Source organism: Saccoglossus kowalevskii, chromosome 11 (genome assembly GCF_978046115.1).
Source record: "Saccoglossus kowalevskii chromosome 11, keSacKowa6.1, whole genome shotgun sequence".
NCBI classification, from domain to species: domain Eukaryota; kingdom Metazoa; phylum Hemichordata; class Enteropneusta; family Harrimaniidae; genus Saccoglossus; species Saccoglossus kowalevskii.
In genome coordinates, this window is record NC_140651.1 from 8723014 (window position 1) to 8740642 (window position 17629).

General features: G+C 38.3%; 1 protein-coding gene across 1 annotated transcript; it reads right to left on the reverse strand.

The window, feature by feature from the left end:
- Nucleotides 1–314: 314 nt before the first annotated feature.
- On the reverse strand, nucleotides 315–17085 carry LOC102802071 (cell adhesion molecule 2-like). Its single transcript, XM_085505719.1, has 2 exons — nucleotides 14003–17085; nucleotides 315–4395 (listed from the first exon to the last, which is right to left on the reverse strand). Exon 2 carries the CDS (start codon nucleotides 4357–4359, stop codon nucleotides 3085–3087), a length of 1275 nt encoding a protein of 424 aa, XP_085361845.1. The 5' UTR covers nucleotides 4360–4395; nucleotides 14003–17085; the 3' UTR covers nucleotides 315–3084.
- Between the last annotated feature and the right edge of the window lie 544 nt (nucleotides 17086–17629).

Sequence of the window (17629 nt, forward strand, 5' to 3'; positions counted from 1 at the left end):
AACGAGTTTACGCCGACGCTGGACTAGACATTATGCATATATTTTTTACTGTGTGATGAAACAACGGATAATGCAGACGTCTGCTGGCTCGTAAGCTTGTTTCAAAATAATTGGTATGCAGAATTAATAGCATGGTCCTTTATCAAAGGGAGATCTCCAGCGCGTTGAATATGCATGATGACACATTTTGGTGTACGGGATTCTATCGTTTTCATTGTGTGTTAATGACACGGATTACAGTACGGCTACTGACAAGTATGCATAAATTAGTACTGTTGTCCACTGGTTGATAAGGAGAACACGTGACGCAAATGTATATATATGGTATTTTATTAAATATTAGTATGCTCTGAAAACAAATATTACTCGCAATAAAAAAGGCCGATTGTGTATACAGTCTTTTGAAATTCTCCCACCAACCGAGAATCGGTAATAGAAATATCGGAAATATATCGGTTATTAAGGTAGCGAGAGAGGAAATTACGCACCAGATGCATCGTGCACTGTAATAAAAAATAAAGGACACAATATAATGTTTCATAATCCACAATTTTTGAAAAATGTTTTAGTTTTTTCCCCTATCGCTACCTTAATAATGATGCTGATATCAACAAATTACTACGCAGTTTGTTTTAATAGAATAGAACAGCTGACGCCACTGTTTAGTGAAAGGACAAGGCCGATTATTACTGGAATGACGTACAGCGACGATCATGGTAACGTTATTCGATAAGTCCATAACTGTGATACATTATTCGCATACACTGACACAGTCTGATTGAAATCCGATTGTATAGAGGTATAGGCTTATATATATATATATATATGTAATTTTATAATAAAAACAATAAAAGAATAAATATATAAAAGTAAAAAAATGGACTCGGAGCCTATAGCTATATCGGATTTTAATCAGATTGACATTTTTGTGTTTCACATATTATATTGATATCAAATGTTCGGTATTAGTGAAGTGGCATTGCTGTGATTCATTTGAGCCGTGAAGTGGTATATCCCTATGCAGTCACGGTGGCATTATCCTGCATCCAGTAGTGTATACATTTCATCATTGTAAATCAATTTCAGTTCCAGATTCTAAATCCTGTTCTGTAGAAATCGTGTACACGGTGGAGACATTGTAGTGAAATTGTTGTTCCTTTCATGATGTGGTTGAAACAGTGACGGCTAAGCCATTGTTATGTTCAATGGTTAAATATATCGCAATTATTTGCCCTAATAAGTTTAAAATATGCCACCCTGTGTACATTGTTCCACAGATGTGAATAGAAAATTGAAACAGATACTGTTTATTGTGATTATTGTCATGTGTTACCATTACCGTGTACATGACTACAGCAGTAGCACCGTCCACTGGCAGCGGACTTACTCGCGATCGGTGATTCCGAAATCGTGTTATTTCCTTCAACGCCCTTAACATCGCACATTTTATCTGGATTCAAGATTCAAGCAGTATCATTATTTTTTTTATTTGGTGTGTATGGGAGTAAAAAACTATACAGAATGTTATTATACAATGACTTTGACCTAAAACTAATTAGTGATTTTTTTGGGGGGGTGGGGGCTCATACCCATTTCTGAAATCGCACATAACCAGACACAACAAGCAATAATAATAAAGTGTTTCAAATGTTGTTGAAATTCGGCGGGCTTTAAGTTGATTTATATTTATGGATGTTAAGAACACCGGCACGCATGCGCTATTATGATATCGTCACAAGCCGAGCCAGAGATCAAAGCAGATTGAGTCCAGAATTATTTTCATAATTTTCTTCACATGTTTTACAAAACGTATAAAGAGTTCGATGATAAATGTTATGCACGTACTTCTATCTGTGGTCACAACAAACTGGTATACAAACACATGGAATTGTTACCCGCATTTACAGCGTTAAACTTAAATATTGATAGAAAGTAGCTCGCTTCAGAATCAAGCAGAACGTCGGTGAATTGGAAAGATTCGTCGCTACGCTATTCATTAGCATTACAAAGAAGCTGATGAAAAAAGAAAAAATCCATGGTCGACTCGTGACAACATTAAAGCGATGAAATATACCACAGGATCCGTTGCCAGAAATGGTCATGATGGGACTAAATCAGTTATCGCCTCTGAATATTTCATGCCTTGTAATAACCAAACCCAAGACTACCCGGAAAAATTATTATTATTTCAACAAAATTAAATTTGACATCTCGTTTTAGTTTCCGGTAAGTTGTTACTAGTATTCTTTGCCGTAAACCCTGAGGTTCACTCGACAAAACTGTAAATTTCAGCACATGGCGCCCTCTGGAGTCCTGAATGCAATCCCGCGGCCATTTGTTTTCACTTTCAGATGATACAATGTACAACTTCGGTATATAGTGTATATGCTATACTTTCAGTGTCTACATTTCGGTGATGGTCGCTACAAATTGGCACTAATGACACAGGACATGTTTTCATAAAAAAAAATACAAATCAAAGAAAAAGAAACGATATTCACATCTATTCCCACTTTAGTAACACACTAACTACAATTTGACATACTTTGGAACCGGTCACTGGTAGCATAGGGGTTGTCGCATCAGACTCATGATCGGTGGACTCAAGTTCAACTCATACCTCAGGCTGAACATCAAAATGGTTGACCCATACCCTAGGTGAGTGTGCCACAGACTCAATGGGAAGGCCAATTCCACTAACGAATGCGACTTTGGGCGAACCTTGGTTAAGGTCTGCAGGTGCTTGTGTTCGACCGAGCCTGGTTGACGCCAGGATAGCGCATTAAATTGCCGTTTGATAGGAAGATATTCGCAAAACCCCGTCATGTAGTCCAAATATGAATACAAAAATGTACCATGTGTCAGCACTAGCAATTTGCACATACAAAAGAAAAGTCAGGAGAGACAACAGAGGCATTCAATGTCCGGAACTGTCACCTGACACACAAAAAACAGGTTACGTGCATAATAATGCTTCATTTACATAACTGATCACAGTACACTGACATCTATTACACAGTTTACTTTCACATATGCTGATACTTTGAGCCATCAATATCCTCGGGGGCGGACATCCGGGCATGTTCACCGCCTGGCAACCGCGGCGGTGAAAACAAAGGCCCAAAACTCGCAGAAAACAGTACTTTGGGATGACACGAAAACACAAACTGCGACAACCACAGCAAGGAAAAATATGGCAGCTCCTCCGGCGGTTACGCCTATAACAAGCATGGATATATGTGCCTTTCTTTGTACGTCAATAACGGCCGGTGTCGGCGATGTTACGTACTGTTGATTGTTTAGCGTCGAGTGTATAGATGTTGTTGTTGTCCTAGTAGTAGTAACTGTTTTTACGGTCGATGGGGGCGCTGTTACATGCAACCGAGTATACGCTGTAGCATTCCCCACAACGTGGAGAGCTGTACATGTGATAGTAGCATTGCCATCGGTTTCATAAGCGTCTAATATAGTTAGAATATTTCCGTTGACGAAAATTCGCTGCTCGTTTTCAACGTTCAGATTATTGATTTCCCATATATAACTGTATGGTGCCGGGTAGGAGTCCACCTCTGCTGTTATTTGAACGGATTGACCAACCGTGACGTAAATAAAGGGGTCCATTTGTATGGTTGATTTATAATATACGGTGACCGGTCCTATTTCACACCTCTGTGTCTCAACTTCTCCGTAATTGTACACACACAGAATGCTTCTCCCATGATCGTCTGAGACAAATGTCCAGTTGTAAGCCACATCTGAGAGAGAGTCGTATAATCGCTCGCCGTTCAACGGTTGGTTTCTCCTTACCCAAGTCAAACTGGGCAGCGGCTCGGTGGCACCCCTATACACACACTCCACACGAAGTGTTTCACCTTCAGTATAAAAACTGTCCAGGTCTGTGGGAAAACACCTGGGGTAGGACGTCTCAGGTAAACTGTTTATTTGAATCACGGCTGTGTCCGAGTCCGACAACTGGCCAATCGTGTCAGACAATCTACACGCGTATTCCCCAGCATCGCTCACTGTCGTGTGTCTGATTTGTAAATAAAACTCACCCAACGAAGCGTTCCCAATGACAGAGTATCGCGACGGTTCGGTTACACCAAAAAAATTAACCAACCTCTGTTCTCTATACACCTCGAAATCTTTACTGAAGACAACGTCGTCCCGTACCCACTGTGCGTTAAAGTCGCTGGTGAAGTCCCCAAACGAACAGCGCAAAATAAGGGTGTCACCCTCTTCCAATGTTTCGCTGATCGGCTGATCCACGAACGACGGTGTACTTGGTTGCGTTGTCACGCTTGAGATCAGCGCTGCTAGAGAACACAGCAGCTTCCATCTAATTTGTTGACCAGCCATAGTGTTAGTGGTAATCTCAATACATAGTTTTCCACTCTGGAATCAGACAGATAGATCACGGTTAGTTAACGTGGATAGAAATATAATTTACACTTTCAAGTTTGATGAGCGCGATCGGTGACGTCGGCCCCAGTACGCCCAACCCAAGACCCAATGCGACAGTGAGACTTTTTTTTGTGTGCATACGTATTTCTCATTTATTGTTCAGGGGTTGGCCCATACACGGACCGTATTCATATGTAAAACATGGTTTGTGTCACGACAATCGGAGATTGGGGTGATTTAAACGCGCTGGAATGTTATTCTAATGCAGCATTCAAGTACGTCAGTGAATCGAATACCGCTAGATAATAGTATGGTCCCAGTAAAACAGTGAATGTACGTAACCCGATATATCATTACCTGCTATAACGCGTAATTACAGTCTCCCAGCTCCGCTTACATAACGGCAATGTTTGTGTGGTGTGCTTGTTTATCGTATCTATGATACGGACACCGAAAACCATTCTCACGTACGTCTGAAAGGTCGGAGATCACGACTATATTGCGACTATGGCAAATGACATAGTTTTTTTTTCAGGGCCACTTGTATAAATTAACGTGTGCGGTGCAGTGAGTGTCGGTCGATGTTTTTTTACGATCGTGTGTACCTGTACTGAGCAACATATCAATATGTACATGCCGATGTATCGGTTGACAGAGCCGCTGCGAACACACATGTATATTCGAACATTCACATGATAGCGGCTCGTTTGTTACCGACGCTCCGGATATATAAGCGAGCTTATCTAACATATGCACTTGACTTTGCACTCCAGATACCCATATCACTGCTTATGTTATCTCACTAAGAAGACAACATGGCCCGTGGAAGCTGCCATATCGATCGTGACGGATCGCTGCATTGGTCAACTAAAATGCGAGGCCATAAAATGTACTGTACAGTGTCTTATGTAGAGTACCGCCGTAGCTTATTCATTGTGTGCATTGTGTATGAGAGAGGGCTGAGTGTAAGTCCTGGACAAAAAGAAGATCCTTCGTGAAACCTAATTATGCATGCATCATTGCGTCGCTATTTTTATCTTTCTTCAACTACATGTACTAGTATAGCGAGCTGGGTCTATTATGGGACACAACAAAGTAGCGTCCATCATTGGCACTCACGTGGTATTGGACATCCTGAAACTTTACTGTAAACATAACAAAACCGCCGGGGTTCCGGTTTTCGCGGCTCGTTCTTGATTCGTGTGTCTTGTAATTCTATACAGACCGGATTCACGACCAGTGGTGATAAGAGTGTCCTGTTACGGGATTTACTATTAGTGGTTTTACTCTCATGACTATTTCGGAATGATTGGTAAGGTCATTAGCCGAAACTAATTACCCACGAGGAAATAATAAAGATACATCGCGCTCAGCGCGTTATAATGCATGTAGTATTAATTCGTGACGAAAGCTCATGTCCAAAATTATATATTCGTTGGGTATAGTACTTGTTTGCTCAAAATTATATATGTCATGATTATTAGGGGCCCAAGCCTGTAGGGCGTGGCCCCTATTCTTATTGTTCGGTTTTTTCTTCTTTAAACTTCTTCTTCTTCTTCTTTCTTCCGTAACTTTTTTCGTCGAGCCGTTTGAGAAAACTGCTGAACCAAATAGTTTGAAAATGCTCTATACTTATAGTCTGTAATATGAACTGGTGCAACATGCTTTCAGAATTTTGATTGGCCAATTAGTTTGGCAGCCATATTGGATTGAAATAAAACCGGAAGTGGCTGTTTGACCACTTTCTGAGGGTCTAGGCGTCTAGATTTTTTTATGGTATATAGTACAACTCATGTGTAATAAATATCAGAAATAAAAACTTTAGCGGTCACGTGACTTTTCCCGCCATTTTGTTTTCCCTAAAAACGGCAAAATACACTTTAAAATCTTCTTCTTCAGAACCGCCAGGTAAAATGTTCTCATATTCAGTACTTAGCTTCTACATATGGAGCAGATTTGGATTTGAGAAATTCATTATGATTGGTCACGTGGTTTGGCCGCCATTTTGGATTTGTTCTCAACAGGAAGTAGTTTTTCACTCATGCCACACGTGAGCGATTATTTTCAATATTGCTGCATGGCATCTCTATATCAATCTCTTTCAGAAACCTATAAAAGATTTCAGATCAGTCACATGGTTTGGCCGCCATCTTGGATTTTGAGGAAAATTGACCAAAAGTTTGGGCATTTGTTTCTCAGAGGTGATTCAACGAATCTACTAGATGTTTTTATATTTACCATGCCTGGCCTCAACTCCATATGGAAAAAATAATATATTTTCGATAAGTCACGTGATTTGGCCGCCATCTTGGATTTTGTGAAAATTGAAATTATGCAACTACATGTTTTGTATTAGTCCGATTGGAATACAATTTTGTACGTGTATTCTACTCTTTAGATACATTCTTTCCCCTTAATGGCACATGGCTAGGTCATGTGGCTACGCGCCCATGGGGTGGGGGGCTTCTAACCTCATTAATATGCATAGCTGCTATATCTCAAGCACTGTTGCAGTTAGGAAGATGATTCCTGTGTTATCATGACAACAGTGAACAAGCAATTTCATTAAAATAACAGATAACCATATATGGTCATGTGAACTCATTAATATGCATAACTGTTATATCTCAAGCACTGTTGCAGGTAGGAAGATGATTCCTGTGTTATCATGACAACAGTGAACCTGAGATTTGATTAAAATAACATATGACCATATATGGTCATGTGAACTCATTAATATGCATAACTGTTATATCTCAAGCACTGTTGCAGGTAGGAAGATGAAACCTGTGTTATTATGATGATGTTAAACAAGAGATTTGAATAAAATAACAGATGACCATATATGGTCATGTGAGCTCATTAATATGCATAATCGTTGTATCTCGAACACTTTTGCAGTTAGGAAGATGAATCCTGTGTTATTATGACAACAATGAACAAGAGATTTGATTAAAATAACAGATGACCATTTATGGTCATGTGAACTCATTAATATTCGTAACATTAATATCTCAAATAAATATATGGAACCAACTGCATGGGGTGGGGGCTTCTAACCTCATTAATAATCATAACTGTTATAACTCAAGCACTGTTGTAGTTAGAATGATGAATCCTGTGTTATTATGACAACGTTGAACAAGAGATTTGATTAAAATAACAGATGACCATATATATATTAATAACCTTTATATCTCAAATAAATATATGGAACCAACTGCATTTCGACCTCATGGTACTAATCATTCAAACTAATTGTGTATCATTTGACCTCATTATTTATGGCATGTATACTTGGGCCCCTGTGACGCTGCTTGCAGCTTTAATTAGGGGCCCAAGCCCAAAGGGCGAGGCCCCTATTCTTATTGTCCGGTTTTTTCTTTCTTCTTTCTTTCTTCCGTAACTTTTTTCGTCAAGCCGTTTGAGAAAACTGCTGAACAGAATGGTCTGATAATGCTCTATACTGATAGTCCCTAATGTGAACTGGTGCAACATGCTGTCAGAATTTCGATTGATCAATTAGTTTGGCAGCCATATTGGATTGAAATAAAACCGGAAGTGGCTGTTTGACCACTTTCTGAGGGTCTAGGCGTCTAGATTTTTTTATGGTATATAGTACAACTCATGTGTAATAAACATCAGCAATAAAAAGTTTAGCGGTCATGTGACTTTTCCCGCCATTTTGTTTTTCCTAAAAACGGCAAAAAACACTTAAAAATCTTCTTCTTCAGAACCACCATACAGAATGCTCTCATATGTAGTATTTAGCTTCTATATATGAATCCCATTTATGTTTGAAAAAATGTTTACGATTGGTCACGTGGTTTGGCCACCATTTTGGATTTCTTCTAAACAGGAAGGAGTTTTTTACTCTGGCAACACTTTAGGGAATATTTTAAATTTTGCTTCATGGCATCTGTGTATCAAGCCCTTTCAGAAACCTAAAAAAAATTTCAGATCAGTCACATGGTTTGGCCGCCATTTTGGATTTTAAGCAAAATTGACCAAAAGTTTGGGTATTTGTTTCTCAGAGACGATTCAACCAATCTACTAAATGTTTTTATATTTACCATGCCTGGCCTTAGCTCCATATGAGAAAAATAATATTATTTTGATCAGTCACGTGGTTTGGCCGCCATCTTGGATTTTGTCAAAATAGAAATTATGCAACTGCATGTTTTGTATTAGTCTGATCTCTTTCAAATTTTGTATGTGCATTTGTGTCATCAGATGCATCATTTTGCCCCAATAGCACACTGCTAGGCCACGTGGCTGAGCACCCATGGGGGTGGGGGCTTCTAACCTCATTAATATGCATAACTGATATATCTCAAGCACTGTTGTAGTTAGGAAGATGAATCCTGTGTTATCATGACAACAGTAAACAAGAGATTTGATTAAAAATAACAGATGACCATATATGGTCATGTGAACTCATTAATATGCATAACTATTATATCTTAAACACTGTTCCAGTTAGGAAGATGAATCCTGAGTTATTATGACAACAGATTTGATTAAAAGAACAGATGACCATATATGGTCATGTGAACTCATTAATATGCATAACCATTATATCTTAAACACTATTGCAGTTAGGAAGATGAATCCTGTGTTATTATGACAACAGTGAACAAGAGATTTGATTAAAATAACAGATGACCATATATGGTCATGTGAACTCATTAATATGCAAAGCAGTCATATCTAAAACACTGTCGCAGAGCAGGACATGTAACTAGTGTCATTATGAAGACATTGAATGAAAGATGTAACTGACATTAGAAATGGCTATATATGATTATGTAATCTCATTATTGTGCATAAGAACATGGCTCATTATATATCCTGAAAACCCCATTTCGATAACCAAACCAGGTAAATACATTGTACCAACTTCATTTTGACCTCATGTTACTGATAATTCAAGCTACCTGATTGTCTAACATGTGACCACATTAATTATGAAACAGAATCTTGTCAGCTTGGGCCCCGGTGACGCCGCTTGCAGCTTTAATTAGGGGCCCAAGCCCAAAGGGCGAGGCCCCTATTCTTATTGTCCGGTTTTTAGGGGCCCAAGCCTGAAGGGCGAGGCCCCTATTCTTATTGTCCGGTTTTTTCTTCTTTCTTCTTTCTTTCTTTCTTCCGTAACTTTTTTCGTCAAGCCGTTTGAGAAAACCGCTGAACAGAATGGTCTGATAATGCTCTATACTGATAGTCCATAATGTGAACTAGTGCAACATGCTTTCAGAATTTCGATTGGACAATTAGTTTGGCAGCCATATTGGATTGAAATAAAACCGGAAGTGGCTGTTTGACCACTTTCTGAGGGTCTAGGCGTCTAGATTTTTTTATGGTATATAGTACAACTCATGTGTAATAAATATCAGCAATAAAAACTTTAGCGGTCATGTGACTTTTCCCGCCATTTTGTTTTTCCTAAAAACGGCAAAAAACACTTGAAAATCTTCTTCTTCAGAACCACCAAGCAGAATGCTCTCATATGTAGTATTTAGCTTCTATATATGAATCCCATTTATGTTTGAAAAAATGTTTACGATTGGTCACGTGGTTTGGCCACCATTTTGGATTTCTTCTAAACAGGAAGTAGTTTTTTACTCTGGCAACACTTGAGGGAATATTTTCAATTTTGCTTCATGGCATCTGTGTATCAAGCCCTTTCAGAAACCTAAAAAAAAATTCAGATCAGTCACATGGTTTGGCCGCCATTTTGAATTTTAAGCAAAATTGACCAAAAGTTTGGGTATTTGTTTCTCAGAGACGATTCAACCAATCTACTAGATGTTTTTATATTTACCATGCCTGGCCTTAACTGCATACAAGAAAAATAATATTATTTTGATCAGTCACGTGGTTTGGCCGCCATCTTGGATTTTGTGAAAATAGAAATTATGCAACTACATGTTTTGTATTAGTCTGATTTCTTTCAAATTTTGTATGTGCATTTGTGTCATCAGATGCATCATTTTGCCCCAATAGCACACTGTTAGGCCACGTGGCTGGGCACCCATGGGGTGTGGGCTTCTAACCTCATTAATATGCATAACTGTTATAACTCAAGCTCTGTTGTAGTTAGGATGATGAATCCTGTGTTATTATGACAACCTTGAACAAGAGATTCGATTAAAATAACAAATGACCATATATGGTCATGTGAGCTCATTAATATGCATAACTGTCATATCTCAAACACTGTTGCAGTTAGGAAGTGGAATCCTGTGTTATTATGACAACAGTGAACAAGAGATTTGATTAAAATAACAGATAACCATATATGGTCATGTGAACTCATTAATATGCATAACCATTATATCTTAAACACTGTCACAGTTAGGAAGATAAATCCTGTGTCATTATGACAACAGTGAACAAGAGATTTGATTAAAATAACAGATAACCATATATGGTCATGTGAACTCATTAATATGCATAGCAGTCATATCTAAAACATTGTCGCAGTTAGGAAGATGAATCCTGTGTTATTATGACAACAGTGAACAAGAGATTTGATTAAAATAACAGATGACCATATATGGTCATGTGAACTCATTAATATGCATAACCATTATATCTTAAACACTGTTGCAGTTAGGAAGATGAATCCTGTGTTATTATGACAACAGTGAACAAGAGATTTGATTAAAATAACAGATAACCATATATGGTCATGTGAACTCATTAATATGCATAACCATTATATCTTAAACACTGTTGCAGTTAGGAAGATGAATCCTGTGTTATTATGACAACAGTGAACAAGAGATTTGATTAAAAATAACAGATGACCATATATGGTCATGTGAACTCATTAATATGCAAAGCAGTCATATCTAAAACACTGTCGCAGAGCAGGACATGTAACAAGTGTCATTATGAAGACATTGAATGAAAGATGTAACTGACATTAAAAATGGCTATATATGATTATGTAATCTCATTAAGAACATGATTCATTATATATCCTGAAAACCATATTTCGATAACCAAACCAGGTAAATACATGGTACCAACTTCATTTTGACCTCATGTTACTGATAATTCAAGCTACCTGATTGTCTAACATGTGACCACATTAATTATGAAACAGAATCTTGTCAGCTTGGGCCCCGGTGACGCCGCTTGCGGCTTTAATTAGGGGCCCAAGCCCAAAGGGCGAGGCCCCTATTCTTATTGTCCGGTTTTTTCTTCTTCTTTCTTCTTCTTCTTCTTCTTTCTTCTATGGAGAGAGGACGTGTTTTGCTGAGCTCCAGGACTTTGACTCATTCTAAGCCAGGGAAGTGATTTCTTTGTTTTATTTCTTCACCACTATTTTCGTGGTATTTTGTTTATCATTTCTATTTGTAATTTGTTTTGTTTTACCAGCGGATTGCTGTGATTTTTGTTAGATTAGTTTTTTGTTTGTGGTTGGGTGGGGTTCAGCCAAGATGGCGGCCCCCACTGATCGACCACCCGGTGTCTCCCTTACTCGGAAGCACGCAGTGAGGTGTGCATCATTTGTAAGCTTTACTGTTGAGCAGTACGTTACTGCAATGGGAGCCTTAGTCGGCGATGAAAATATTATAGCTGCCTCCAGGATGAACCATGCTGTTGTCATATTTTTGTCATCCACAGACCTAGTTGATTACGCAATCAGTATGGGCTTTGTTATTGATGACCAATTCATCTCTGTTGAACAGCTGGTAAAACCAGCAACGCGTGTTGTTCTGTCTAACGTGCCACCATTCATACCTGACTCGTTGCTTATCAAAGAATTGTCTGTTTATGGTCGAGTGGTTGGCAGTATGCGAACAATAGCGCTTGGATGTAAATCCGAATCTTTAAAACATGTCAAGAGTTTTCGTAGACAAGCCTTTGTTTTACTAAAAAACGAACGAATTAATGGTTTAATGAACGTCATGTTCGAGGGACGTCCGTACTCTGTATACATTTCCACTGACGAAATGCGTTGCTTTAACTGCAAGGGAACGGGACATATCCGTAAAAATTGTCCCGTTAATGAACCCGGAAAGGTTACAAGTGTTGGTGCAAACACTGATAATAATAAAATCGCAACAGATAACACTCCAATGGAAACTAATAGTAATGAAAACCACAACAATGAAAATGATACTAATATTGGCAATACAATTGTAGACCAAATAATTGATAATATTATAGCTGCGAGTGTTACAGCTGCTACAACAAAAAATAGCGGACAAGCTTATGTAACAACAAAAAATACACCAAAAAAATCCCACACTAGTAAACGCATGAAAACAAATCGACAATCAATTGAACATGACAACACTGATGACAATAATGAAAACACGGAAATGGTTATAGAAACACAGACAAATAACGATAACGATGATATTAACGCAACAGACACGACTGACAACACAGAGTTACATGACAGATTTATTGACCCATTTGATAAAAATGTACATCTTAGATCGGAGGAAGAGAGGGTACGAACCCCTCCTTCAACCCCCTCTCACTCATTTAAACCCCCGATTGCACCATTAACAAAAGCTAACCTGGTGCGCATGAGTGGGGAAACGAGTTGTTCTGAACAAGAAGACGACGACAGCGAGACATCCGACATAATCTCTACAATATCTGACTCGTCAGATTTATATTTTGAAGCTGGAGCTACGAGTAGTCAGCCGACCGACACAATACAACTCGATAAACTAATGAAACTCTTAGACGATATAAAAGGATCGAAAAAAATATTAGATCGATGCCTAGATTTCTGTCCTGATGCTCGTAAATTGTACAATTCATTCAAACAGCTACGTAACTCTGGAATGCCAGGTGCGCTACAAAAAGCCCGCATTCAAAAAGTGCTTATCAAACTGCAAAAACACATAAAGTCGCAAAACTTACTACATTCCAAGTAAGATGTGTAACACAATTAATTTCTCTACTTATATAAACGCAATTATTATCACCGGGGCATGCTGCATTTATGGCATCCCTGGAGAAATGAATAAACTGACATTGATATGTACATGTATGTATTTTAATATTCTACTAATATGTCTACTCGGCGTCACTATTGCGGCGCCCGCCTATGTTACTGCTCTGACCTTATCAGGTCTTCTCATATTGAACTGTACAACATTTGATGATATGCAAATGAGCTGTATACATACCAACAATAGTATATTTCCTAATATTTCGCAGACTTCCAATATAACTATTGTTCCGACACTACTATCTTCTGGTATAAAATACAGCAGTCTGCGTATTTTTAGCTCACGTACTACGAACTTTAAAGTCTCTATGCTAAATATGAACTGTACAGGTACACCTGTAAACAATTTATCTTCATCGTCGTTTTTATGCACTTCAAAGGGCATGTGTTCAATTGTTGACACACTAAGAATACCGAGTTTCGTGTCTAGTCTGCGCCCTGTGGATTTTAAACTCTTTTATATATCACTTGAGTTGTGCTTTATTGTTGTTACTGAGATAATAGTGATACCGTTTCTCGTTACTAGTCTACTTGTTGTGGACTTAAAACTCTCTGCTTACACTGGAATTAATGTAATAAATGCACCCGACAACAAAATACATCTTCATGTCTTACCAGCTTTGTATCCACTTTTTGTCACCATGTTATTGCCCGCTTCCACCACTAGTCTACTTATCGTGGACTTTAAACTCTCCGCTCACACTGAAATAATCCAAATACATACATTTGATAGAAAAATAAATATTCATTGCTCACTGAGTCTGTATTCAACTACTGTTACCGTGACAACACTGGCTTTCGTCACTAGTCTGCTTATTGCGGACTTTAAACTCTCCGCTCACACTGAAATAATCCAAATACATACATTTGATAATAAAATAAATGTTCATTGCTCACTGAGTCTGTATTCAATTAATGTTACCGTGACAACACTGGCTTTCGCCACTAGTCTGCTTATTGTGGACTTTAAACTCTCCGCTCACACTGAAATAATCCAAATACATACATTTGATAACAAAATAAATACTCATTGCTCACTGAGTCTGTATTCAATTATTGTTACCCTGACAACACTGGCTTTCATCACTAGTCTACTTATTGTGGACTTTAAACTCTCCGCTCACACTGAAATAATCCAAATACATACATTTAATAATAAAATAAATGTTCATTGCTCACTGAGTCTGTATTCAATTATTGTTACCGTGACAACACTGGTTTTCGTCACTAGTCTACTTATCGTGGACTTTAAACTCTCCGCTCACACTGAGATAAACCAAATACATACTTTTGACAATAAGACAATTATTTACCGCTCACTGAGTCTGTGCTCAATTGTCAACATGACAATACTGATTTTCGCCATTAGTCTACTTATTGTGGACTTTAAACTCTTCTCTCATACTGAAATAAATTGTGTACATGTATTCCATAATAAACTACATTTGCATTTCCCACAGAGTCTGCTTTTAGCTATTGTTAATACGACAATATTGGCTTTCGCAACCAGTCTACTTATTGTGGACTCTAAACCCTTTTTAATACTTGTTTATATCACGCTTATTTTGTGTACATGTTCACTCGTCGTTGCCATGTTGCTGCGACTTGCTGTAACTATTCACATTGATATGAATGTACAAAGTATATCTATTATTGCGAAGTGGAAACGCATTGTTAACATCATAATAAATTTCACATATACACTGTACAACACTTGTATATATTTTAATATCATAAAAGACTTGTGCTCAGCTCTCATTTCTACGGCGACCACAGTCTCAGTTACTAATTTAGTAGTGCTAACTTTACAGCATGTAAATCTCAACAAATGTCAAGCACGTATAAAAGAGAGCGCATACTCACTTGCATTTGATACGCTGAGTACCATTATCACTATCCTCAGCAAAATCCCAGTCGTGAACTATAAACTAAGTACTTGCCTAAAGTTTTTGTACAATTTTCGACACAAGATATATAACCTGATTACACCTATTCATATCGATAATATGCTGCTTATAAGATGTAAGTTAAAATGGTATATGGTATTTGATATGTCACAACAATGAATCATCTGTACTTACTTTTCTTTGCTACTGTTATGTCGCACATATCAATAACAACATGGAATGTGAACGGCTGCCGAGATTCATTGAAACGTCATGATCTATTCAACTTCCTAAAGGCAAACCACAAGTCTGACCTCTACTTTTTGCAGGAGACTCACTCCCTTCCAGGTGATGAAGCCAGATGGCAGGTAGTATGGCGTGCGCCAATATATTTCTCTCATGGTACCAGTACTTCTGCAGGTACTGCAATTTTAACCCACCCTAATAAACGTGTCGACGTGCATTCAGCACGCAGTATTATTGATGGTCACTTATTACACCTACACGTCACGATTAATGACATGTCTTACAATATACTGAACATCTATGCACCAACTTACGGCGCTGAACGGCTGGCATTTTATCAAACTCTTAAAAAAGCAATCAATGATCTAGATAAAGATATTCCAATTATTATTGCAGGTGATTTTAATTGTACTTTAAATGCACAAATTGATCGCAACACTGAAACTGAACCTCACCCACAATCTGCTCGCTTCCTAAAGACAATACTTGACCGCTATAAATTAGTTGATGCATGGCGTCGTTTCCATGGCACCCGACAGGAATTCACCTGGGAGCGAGGTAACAGCCGTTCTAGAATAGACACCATCTTCATCAACAAAACAGCCATGTCCAAAGTCTTTCGTGTGTCAATCAATCCATCTTTCCACTTCTCTGATCACAGGTTAGTTACCATTGCTATTTCACAGCGATCTGTCAACAACCGCAGTCCACTGTGGTGCTTCAATACAAGTCTCACTGAAGATGAAACATATTGTGATCTCATTGATGAATTTTGGGAGATCTGGCAGAAACAAAAAGCAAACTACCGCTCTATACTAATGTGGTGGGACCTTGGTAAACATAAAATAAAAGAGTTAACAAAACAATATTGTTCTAATAAATCATTCAATTATAAAAATTTAAAAGAAACACTTCTCCTAGAAATAAAACGTCTCGAAGGAGGCTCTTCCGCCAATCCAAGTAATGAAAATGAACTTTCCCGCAAGAAAGATCTCCTGAAAAACCTAATAAACAAAGAAGCACGTGGGGCGTCAATTCGCTCCCGTCATCGTCTTCTGAACGAATCTGATAGCAGCTGCAGCTTCTTTTTCGATCTAGAAAAAAATAAAGGTTCAAGAAAATCAATAACTCAGCTACGTGACTATCAAAATAATCCTACAGATGACACAAATACAATATGCCGTATAACAAGACAATTTTACGCAGACCTGTTTTCACCCTCCACAACCTCAAACGAAGCCCAAAATGAAATTCTTCAGGAGTTACCACAACTCGATCCTGATTCAGCTTCTTTGTGTGATAGTCCTCTGTCTTATGATGAGCTTTCAGAATCTGTCTACAAAATCTCCAATGGCCGGACTCCTGGCATCGACGGATTACCTGCCGAATTCTACAAGAAGTTTTGGCCATCAATCGGACATGACTTACATGAGGTTTTCTCTGCATCCATCACCGAGGGCACACTGCCACTATCTTGTCGCAGAGCAGTCATCACCCTACTTCCTAAAAAAGGAGATAACACCTTACTAAAGAACTGGAGACCTGTCAGTCTCCTCTGTGCCGACTACAAAATTCTCACTAAAGCCCTATCCTCACGTCTCAAGTTAGTACTATCACAAATTATTCACATTGATCAAAGCTATACAATTCCACACAGACAAATATTTGACAATATTCATCTATTACGTGATTGTGTTACATACTGTAATCAAGCAAACGTCCCGTTAGGAATTGTTGCTCTTGATCAAGAAAAAGCTTTTGACAGGGTCAACCATCAATACCTATTCAATACCCTTTCTGCATTCGGCTTTGGTGAGAACTTAATATCATACATAAAACTCATATACACAGACACTGAAAGCTCAATACGTGTAAATAACACTTTGACTGCTCCCGTTTCTTTTCAACGCGGTATAAGGCAAGGGTGCGCCCTCTCTGGTCAACTGTATACTATCGCTATCGAACCACTATTGCATAAGATTCGCACCAGAAGCGAAGTTAAAGGATTAACTATTCCAAAATCCAACAACCGGAAATGTCAAATAACAGCATATGCCGATGATGTTAGTCTATTTGTCACAGAAAATGGAGACTTTCAAAAGTTGTCACA